The sequence below is a fragment of the Condylostylus longicornis genome, unplaced genomic scaffold, assembly GCF_029603195.1.
Source record: "Condylostylus longicornis isolate FDR11 unplaced genomic scaffold, ASM2960319v2 ptg000136l, whole genome shotgun sequence".
NCBI classification, from domain to species: Eukaryota; Metazoa; Arthropoda; class Insecta; order Diptera; family Dolichopodidae; genus Condylostylus; species Condylostylus longicornis.
Window position 1 is genome coordinate 157295 of NW_026578104.1, and position 10441 is coordinate 167735.

The following is a 10441-nucleotide window of genomic DNA, read 5'->3' on the forward strand; positions in this document are numbered from 1 at the left end:
AATATTATTATAAAAGTTTAAAGAAAATTTCAAAAAATTTTTTTATAATAGTTTGGAAAAAATCGCAAAAATTTTAAGTACATAAATATGTATGTATGTATATTTTTACCGACCGTATTGTGTAAACAATAGGTAGGTTATGTGATGGCAACAAATTTGGCATATCGAGTTTTCGGTGGGAACGTACTTCTCCATAGTAGGGAAGTGTAAATAAACTATTTTTAGCAACCTGTCGGTCTGTCGGTCTGTCGGTCTGTCGGTCTGTCCGTCTGTCGGTCTGTGTGTGCACGCGTGTATCTCAAGTTCGGCTGAACCGATTTTGATGAAATTTTATATGTAAGTTTGTTTCCACCATGGCACGCATCGATCAACTTTTGGTATATATCAGGCCTCGGGAACTGCACTTTTTAGCGGGCCTGTTTTACATTTTTGAACATTTTGAAAAAAATATTCAACCGATTTACTTGAAATTTTATATATAAGCTCAGCTCGACCGTCCGCAAAAATTCGTATGTTTTGGAAGAAATCAGGCATCGGCAACTAGACGTTTACTACGGGCCAAATATATATTTTTGTGTATATAAAGAAAAATAATCAACCGATTTCATTGAAATTTAATATATGAACTCCTCGTATTAAAACAATGAACATATAAATTTTTTGGAAAGATCAGGGCTCGAAAACGGATTTGCGGGCCGATTTTACATTTTTCACCATTTTGAAGAAAGTATTCAACCGATTTACTTGAAATTTCATATATAAGCTTTGCTCGATCATACGCAAAAATTCCTAGCTTTTGGAAGAAATCAGGCATCAGCACCTGGGCGTTTACTACGGGCCAAACATACACTTTTGTGTATATAAAGAGAAATAATCAACCGATTTCATTGAAATTTAATATGTGAAGCAATAAACATATAACTTTTTTGGAAAGATCAGGGCTCGAGAACTGATTTGCGGGCCGATTTTACATTTTTCACCATATCCACAGAACAAATTGATGGAATTTCTTGAAATTTGATATTTGAGTTCTGGTTGTTACCGAAACTAACTGGCGAGCATTTCAGGGAATTCGGCTAGCACAAAGCGAAACTCTACTAAGAGCCAAATTTACATTTTTCTTAGTATGTTAACTATAAGCTTACTAATGTCCTAAAAATTGGAAAGAAGTATTTAACAGACATTTTTATAATATTCTGTAACACTTTCATTTAACTAGACAATACACAATGCGGTCGGTTATGTGCTGATCACATCAGATTTTTTTTTAAAGGTTCCTGAGTAATTTTTTTTAAGCTTTCTATATGAATTTAATAATATTCAAAACTGTAGAATATGTAGAAATAAATTTTAAACGCATAATTATTATATCATGGGGGTAAACATACAAAAATTAATTTTTCAAAACGGGACGGTGCACTGGGAAGCAATCCCTTGCATGAATCTCAGTACGCCTATCAGTCGGGAAGGTCTACTGTACTCGCTCTGCAGAGTCTGGTGGGGGTCCTTGAGAACTCACTGGAAGTGCGGGAGGTGGCAGTTGGCTGCTTCCTTGATATAGAGGGAGCTTTTGACAACACCCCATATCATGTCATCTGTGAGTCGCTGCACAAACGAGGGATTGATGCGACGACTAGCAGATGGGTTAATCGGATGCTACAGGATAGGATTATTAAGTCCACCATAGCTGACGATATACTCTTCATCTCCGCTGCAAAAGGATGTCCGCAGGGCGGGGTTCTTTCGCCCCTCCTGTGGTCCATTGTAGTGGATGATCTAATCGCTGCTCTCAGGGGCTCCGGGGCGCGTGTCTGGGAATACGCTGACGATGTGGCCTTCGTCGTGCGGGGAAAATTTGAGAGCACTATTTCTGATCTTCTACAGCAAAATTTACGTGTTGTGGAAAGGTGGTGCAAAGGCGTTGAGTTAAATATAAATCCAAGCAAGAGCACTTTGGTCGCCTTCACCAGACGCAGAAGCAGGGACAGATTAACGAGCCTGTTTGGTGAACGTATTAGTTACTCGAGGGAGGTGAAGTATCTGGGGGTAACCCTGGATGATCGTCTCTCTTGGAATACCCATATCGATAGAGTTATCGGGAGAGCTACGGCGGCCTTGTGGACGTGTAGGAGCTTCATCGGGGGGACCTGGGGAATTAGTCCCAGAATAGCACTGTGGCTATATACGGCCCTTGCTAGGCCCATCGTCACCTATGCGTCGATTGTATGGTGCCGTAAGGCTCAACAGGCGGGTGTGCGGGCCAAGCTGGAAAAGCTACGGAGGCTGGCCTGCCTGGGAGTGACCGGGGCGATGCGGACGGCTCCCACCACTGCATTGGAGGTGATGATCGGATTGCCGCCACTGCACCTCCATATATTGAAGAAAGCTTGGCTGGTGACTTACCGACTTCTCTCTGGCGAGGACGGGGCAGGGCTAAAGTTGGCCCACAGGACTCACAGAGGCTTCATTGAGGGCGATCCGATTCTAAGAATAACCATGTCAGATACCTGTCTGCCGCGGTACAACTTCGACCACAGGTACAGAGTTCTGTTTCCCGATCGATGGACGTGGGATCGGGGTGGTCCGGTACTTAGGTCTGGTTCGAGCTTGTGGTATGCGAACGGGTCCAAGACGGAGTCGGGTGTGGGTTCGGGCGTATACGGTGTCCGCCCGGACACGCGTATAAATGCAACCCTTGACCCGTATTGCACAGTGTTCCAGGCCGAAATACATGCAATAGAGATCTGTCTGAGAATCAATTTGGAAAGGGGGTATAGAAACCGCACCATCTATGTGTTCTCAGACAGCAGGGCTGCACTGCTGGCACTCCGTTCAGCTCAGGTTACATCCAAGCTGGTCTGGAACTGCCTTGCTGCACTTATGGAATTGGCATCGGAGAACAGAGTAATGCTCATTTGGGTGCCGGGCCATAGTGGCCATGCGGGCAACGAAGTTGCCGATGAGTTGGCGCGGAGGGGATCTGGGGCTGCCTTTGTGCAGCCGCTGCCTTTCTGCGGTCTGCCTTCTTCCGCGGTGAGGGCCAGGCTTGCCTGCCTACTCGCGGCGGAATGCGTCCGTCACTGGCGGGACATGAAAGGGTGCCGTCATGCGAAAGTGTTTCTTCCGGCGTGCTCCAGCGAATTCGCTGCGGAGTTACTGGGCATGAGCAGGAGCCGGGTTCGCACTATTGCGAATTTCTTCACGGGGCACTGCCCGGTGAAGTACCACCTGCATAGGCTGGGGAAGGCGGGCTCCCCCCTTTGCAGATTTTGTGGGGATGGCGATGAGACCGCCGTACACATTCTCTGCGACTGTCCGGCACTGGCTGTTCGGCGCCGCAATTGTCTTGGACATGGGTCCCCAAGTGTTCGGGAACTGTTGTCCAACTCCCTTAGGGATATCTCTGGCTTTGTGATTGGGACGGGGATATTATAGACGGGGGAGTGGGGTGGCTACAATAAGTCAAAAATGGCTACGGTGGCTTGGGGGGATGCTCCTGTCCCACTCAGATCCCTTGGAATCTACGAATCTACGAATCTACTTAAAATTTTTGCAAATTTTTCCAAACTATTATAAAAATATTTTTCTGGAAATTTTCTTTAAACTTTTATAATAACATTTATATGTTATATATTAAAAACAAATAAAACACAAAATTTAAACAAAATAAAAAATAAATTTCTTAAAATAATCCAAAAAAATAAAAACACGACAACATCCAGGCAAGCATTGATCTAATAACCTTTTGGCTTTATTTTGGCCACGCAGTACCTTGAATTTCCCTTAATAATTCTATATTTTATTCGTATTTCGTATAACTCATCAAAAACCGTCATATTTTACATTATATATATATATAGTTACTTTTCAGGTGGTAAAAAGTACGGGTACTTCTAGAAGGGCTAGAGACATGGGACAAAAGGCATTAGATAGAGGTTTGGTTCTCAGAAAAAGGGTCCCAGAGAAATCTGATATTTGAACTTTTTAGCCCCGAAATAAGCCTATTTTAAGATTTTCTGAAAAAATTTTTGTATAAAAAAAGCACGTTTTTCTTTTATACTTTTTATAATTGGAAACACAAACCAAGAAATAAATGATACGTTTTACGTTATTTTTATTATTAGAAACACAAACCGAGAAATAAATAATATTTGAAAATATAATGATCTCACATATTTTTGGTTCGGATAATGGAATTAATCTTAACGTAAATAAATGTCAGCTTTTATCAGACATCAGATGTTTTGTGACATCTGAATATTAATATTTCATTTGTTATTGTTTTGAACATTACGTTTCGTCAGCAAGCTTTAAAAAAATATATGTACATACAGAATATATGTATGTACGTATATAGTTAGAATTTTATTTTTATTGTTCCAAACGAAAAACTGTAAAATGCTAAATTTTAATACATTTATATGTACATACATATATTTGAATAAAATTATTATTTTGTTTTTGCCTAAACCTTTTCTTTATTTGAAAAATTACATGCATATGTACATATATATATTTGAATACAATTATTATTTTATTTTAACCTAAACCTTTTCTTTATTTAAGAAATTTATTTCTATATGTTCACCCGCAGTTTTAAAAAACTAGGTATACATTCATAATAACGTGTGTTTGTATAAATAATTTTATTTCTAATTGTCCCAACAGCAAAATTTCAAAATTTTCCATTGTAATACATTCACATGTACATACGTTCATATGTTGGAACGAAAAATATTAAAATCTTCAATTCTAAAACTTTCATATATACATACATACATATATTCATACATGCGTATATACATATATTTTTACATACATAAATTATTATTTTGTTTTTTACTAAACCTTTTCTTTATTTGAGAAATTAATTTTTGTAAGTTTACCCCCATGATATAATAATTATGCGTTTAAAATTTATTTCTATATATTCTACAGTTTTGAATATTATTAAATTCATATAGAAAGCTTAAAAAAATTATTCAGGATACTTTAAAAAAAATATACAGACATACTTAAAATTTTTGCAAATTTTTCCAAACTATTATAAGAATATTTTTTTGGAAATTTTCTTTAAACTTTTATAATAACATTTATATGTTATATATTAAAAAAAAATAAAACACAAAATTTAAACAAAATAAAAAATAAATTTTTTAAAAAAATCCAAAAAAATAAAAACACGACAACATCCAGGCAAGCATTGATCTAATAACCTTCTGGCTATAAGACTACCACGTTAACCACTAGGCCACGCAGTACCTTGAATTTCCCTTAATAATTCTATATTTTATTCATATTTCGTATAACTCATTAAAAACCATAATATTTTACATTATATAAGTATATATAGCTACTTCTCAGGTGGTAAAAAGTACGGGTACTTCTAGAAGGGCTAGAAACATGGGACAAAAGGCATTAGACAGAGTTTTGCCTCTAGGGTCCCAGAAAAATCTGATATTGGAACTTTTTAGCCCCGAAATAACTCTATTTTAAGATTTTCTGAAAAAATTTTTGTATAACAAAAGCACGTTTTTCTTTTATACTTTTTATAATTAGAAACACAAACTAAGAAATAAATGATACGTTTTACGTTATTTTTATTATTAGAAACACAAACCGAGAAATAAATAATATTTGAAAATATAATGATCTCACATATTTTTGTTTCGGATAAACGAATTAATCTTAACGTAAATAAATGTCAGCTTTTATGAGATATCAGATGTTTTGTGACATCTGAATATTAATATTTCATTTGTTATTGTTTTGAACATTACGTTTCGTCAGCAAGCTTTAAAAAAATATATGTACATACAGAATATATGTATGTACGTATGTAGTTAGAATTTTATTTTTATTGTTCCAAACGAAAAACTGTAAAATGTTAAATTTTAATACATTCATATGTACATACATATATTTGAATAAAATTATTATTTTGTTTTTGCCTAAACCTTTTCTTTATTTGAAAAATTACATTCGTATGTACATATATATATTTGAATACAATTATTATTTTATTTTAACCTAAACCTTTTCTTTATTTAAGAAATTTATTTCTATATGTTCACCCGCAGTTTTAAAAAACTAGGTATACATTCATAATAACGTGTGTTTGTATAAATAATTTTATTTCTAATGGTCCCAACAGCAAAATTTCAAAATTTTCGATTCTAATACATTTATTTGTACATACGTTCATATGTTGGAACGAAAAATTTTAAAATCTTCAATTCTAATCCATTCATATATACATACATACATATATTCATATATACATACATACATATATTGTTACATACATAAATTATTATTTTGTTTTTGACTAAACCTTTTCTTTATGTTTAAAATTCAATCCTATATGTTTACCCACAGTTTAAAAAAAACAGGTATCCATTCATAATTATGTATGTTTGCATTTATAATTTTATTTCTAATTTTTTCAACAGCAAAATTTCAAAATTTTTGACTCTAATACATTCATATGTACATACGTTCATATGTTGGAACGAAAAATTTTAAAATCTTCAATTCTAATCCATTCATATATACATACATACACATATTCATACATACATACATACATATCATCATCATCTTAGCTTTACAGTCCGGGGTGAACAATAGCTTCTGCTACCACCGCCCGCCATTGATCTTTCTGCTTTGCAAGATTGTTCCAATTAACGACGGTCATTGATCTTAAATCTGCTTCTACGTCTTCGATCCATCTTTTTCTTGGCCGGCCACGTCTCCTATATCCTTCAGGCACGCTTTTAAAAACTTCTTTAACTACTCTTGCATCATCCATTCTTAATAGATGTCCCAGCCATCCAATTCTTTCTGCTTTTATGAACCTAATTACATTTCGCTTTTCTATTAAATTTTCGATTTCGTGATTATACCTAATTCGGTAAGAACCGTCGTCAGATCTTATTGGTCCATATATACCTCTAAGTATTTTTCTTTCGAACGATGCAAGTGCACTGATGTCGGTAGATTTTAATGTCCAAATTTCACATCCATATGTTAGAACCGGCCTTATCAGTGTTTTGTACATTTGTAATTTTTGGTTTCTTGATAAAAGCTTTGAGTGTAGTAGTTTTCTGTGGGCATAATATGTTTTGTTTGCAGATTGAATTCGTTGTAATATTTCAATTGATGTATCCTTATCAGAACTTAATAACATGCCAAGATAATTAAATTCTGTGGTGATCGGGATTTATTGTTGGTTCGAAGCATATACTTTGTTTTGTCTGTATTTATATTTAACCCCATTGTTATAGCTGTCGTTTCAAGTTTTTCAAAAGTCTCTTTCAAGTCGTTCAGATTTCTTGAAAGTATCACGATGTCATCGGCATAAGCACATATTTGCACGCTTTTATTGAATATTGTGCCGCCGGGATCTACATCTTTAACAACGCTATCTAACACAAGATTAAAAATTAAAGACGATAGTGCATCGCTTTGTTTTACGCCTGAACTTATTTCAAACGAGTTTGATAATTCTCCCTGAATAAGTACCTTGGCAACTGTATTTGTAAGTGTCATCATTGTTAATTTAATTAATTTCTTGGGTATGCCATTAATTTGAAGAATTTGCTCTATTCTTGACCTATTTATGCTGTCAAACGCTTGCTTAAAATCCACGAACACACAATGTATGTCAATAGAATATTCAAAAAATTTTTCAAAGATTTGACACAGTATGAAGCATTGGTCTGTCGTAGATCGATTTTGTCTGAAACCGCACTGATAGTCGCCCAATATTTCTTCAGCAAATAAATTAATTTTATCGTATAATACATTTGTGAATACTTTGTATCCAGTATTTAATAGTGATATACCACGATAATTGTTGCATATTTTCTTGTCTCCTTTCTTATGAATTGGAATTATGATGCTCGTAAGCCATTCTTGTGGTATGGTCTCTTCTTGCCATATTTGACATACTATGCTATGTAATTCACTATATACTTTTGTACTGCCGTATTTTAATAATTCTGCAGTGATAGAGTCTTCACCTCCACTTTTGTTGTTTTTTAGCTTATTTAAAGCTTTTTTAATGTCATTAAGTGTGGGTAGCTCCATCACATTTTCGACCGTACGGTATAATATTGTATCATGGTTGTTATTATCATTATTAAATTCGTTTTCATTTTCGCTGTTCAGGAGTTCGCGGAAATGCTGCATCCATCTTGTTATGATTTTTTGTTTGTCTTTTATGATATTTCCATTTTTATCTTTGCATATGTTTATTCGGGGCTGAAATTTCTTTGTTTGTTTTTTAATATTTGAGTACATATTTTTTACTTTGTTTTGTTTAAAATCGTTTTCTATTTTTTCAATTTTTTCTTTAATGTACTGCTTTTTCTTTTTCCTTATCGCTTTCTTAGCGATTTTTCTTTTTTGTTGGTAGTCTTGTAAGTTTTGTCTCGTTGGTGCACCTAAACATTTCCTTTTAGCTTGCGTTTTCGATTCGTTCAATTGTTTGCATTCTTGATCGTACCATTCATTTGTATTATTGATTTTTTTGCCGATTGTTTCATTTGCTGCATGGCTCAGTATACTTTTTATGTTGTTCCATTTATCAGATACATTAGTCTCGTTTTCACGTTGATTTCTATTAATCTTTTCTTCTACTTTTTGCTGAAATCTTACACGTTCTGAAGTACTTTCAATAATTTTGCTTGTGTTCCATATAGTTCTTTTGAAGCTGTTTCTACTACTCACATTTGAAATACGTTGATGTACTTTAGCAACAACTAAGTAGTGATCTGAGTCGCAATTCGCACCTCTGTATGATCTAACGTCAGCTATAGAAATTGCGTGTCTTTTGTCGATCATAACATGGTCAATTTGATTAGCACCCCTCATTCCAGGTATTTTCCAGGTTTCCTTATGTATATTTTTGTGTGGAAAGGAAACACTGCTAATCCACATTCCTTGACTTGCAGCAAAGCTACATGCGCGAATACCGTTGTTATTACTGATATTGTGTAGAGAATGTTGTCCAGCAACTTCTCCTACAAAATATTCCTTGCCTATTTTCGCATTGTAATCGCCAATAGTAATTAGCATATCATGTCTGCTTATTTTGTTGCAGTAGGCCGTTAATTTATCGTAGAAATTATCTTTGTTATTTTCTTCGGCATCTTCAGTTGGTGCATATACCGACAGTATTGATAAATTTTGGAATTTACCCTTCAGTCTGATATAGCGCATATATGCATATATATGAATAAAATTATTATTTTGTTTTTGACTAAACCTTTTCTTTATTTGATATATTCTACAGTTTTGAATATTATTAAATTCATATAGAAAGCTTAAAAAAAACTACACAGGAAGCTTTAAAAAAATATATACACACATACAAATTTATGTACTTAAAATTTTTACGAATTTTTCCAAACTATTATAAGAATATTTTTTTTGGAAATTTTCTTTAAACTTTTATATAACATTTATCTGTTATATATTAAAAAAAAATAAAACACAAAATTTAAACAAAATAAAAAAAAAAAATTTAAAATAATCCAAAAAAATAAAAACACGACAACATCCAGGCAAGCATTGATAGAATAACCTTCTGAATATAAGACTACCACGCTAACCACTAGGCTACGCTACTAGGCTCTAGAAGGACTAGAGACATGGGACAAAGGGCATTAGATAGAGTTTTGCCTCTAGGGTCCCAGAAAAATCTGATATTGGAACTTTTTAGCCCCGAAATAGCTCTATTTTAAGATTTTCTGAAAAAATTTTTGTATAACAAAAGCACGTTTTTCTTTTATACTTTTTATAATTAGAAACACAAACCAAGAAATAAATGATACGTTTTACGTTATTTTTATTATTAGAAACACAAACCGAGAAATAAATAATATTTGAAAATATAATGATCTCACATATTTTTGGTTCGGATAATCGAATTAATCTTAACGTAAATAAATGTCAGCTTTTATCAGACATCAGATGTTTTGTGACATCTGAATATTAATATTTCATTTGTTATTGTTTTGAACATTACGTTTCGTCAGCAAGCTTTAAAAAAATATATGTACATACAGAATATATGTATGTACGTCTGTAGTTAGAATTTTATTTTTATTGTTCCAAACGGAAAACTGTAAAATGCTAAATTTTAATACATTCATATGTACATACATATATTTGAATAAAATTATTATTTTGTTTTTGCCTAAACCTTTTCTTTATTTGAAAAATTACATTCATATGTACATATATATATTTGAATACAATTATTATTTTATTTTAATCTAAACCTTTTCTTTATTTAAGAAATTTATTTCTATATGTTCACCCGCAGTTTTAAAAAACTAGGTATACATTCATAATAACGTGTATTTGTATTAATAATTTTATTTCTAATTATCCCAACAGCAAAATTTCAAAATTTTCCATTCCAATACATTTA

General features: G+C 33.6%; 1 protein-coding gene across 1 annotated transcript; it reads right to left on the reverse strand.

The window, feature by feature from the left end:
- Positions 1–6607: 6607 nt before the first annotated feature.
- On the reverse strand, positions 6608–9225 carry LOC129615538 (uncharacterized). The gene is made up of 3 exons (XM_055530774.1): positions 8366–9225; positions 7247–8197; positions 6608–7178 (listed from the first exon to the last, which is right to left on the reverse strand). Exons 1-3 carry the CDS (start codon positions 9223–9225, stop codon positions 6608–6610), a joined length of 2382 nt encoding a protein of 793 aa, XP_055386749.1.
- Between the last annotated feature and the right edge of the window lie 1216 nt (positions 9226–10441).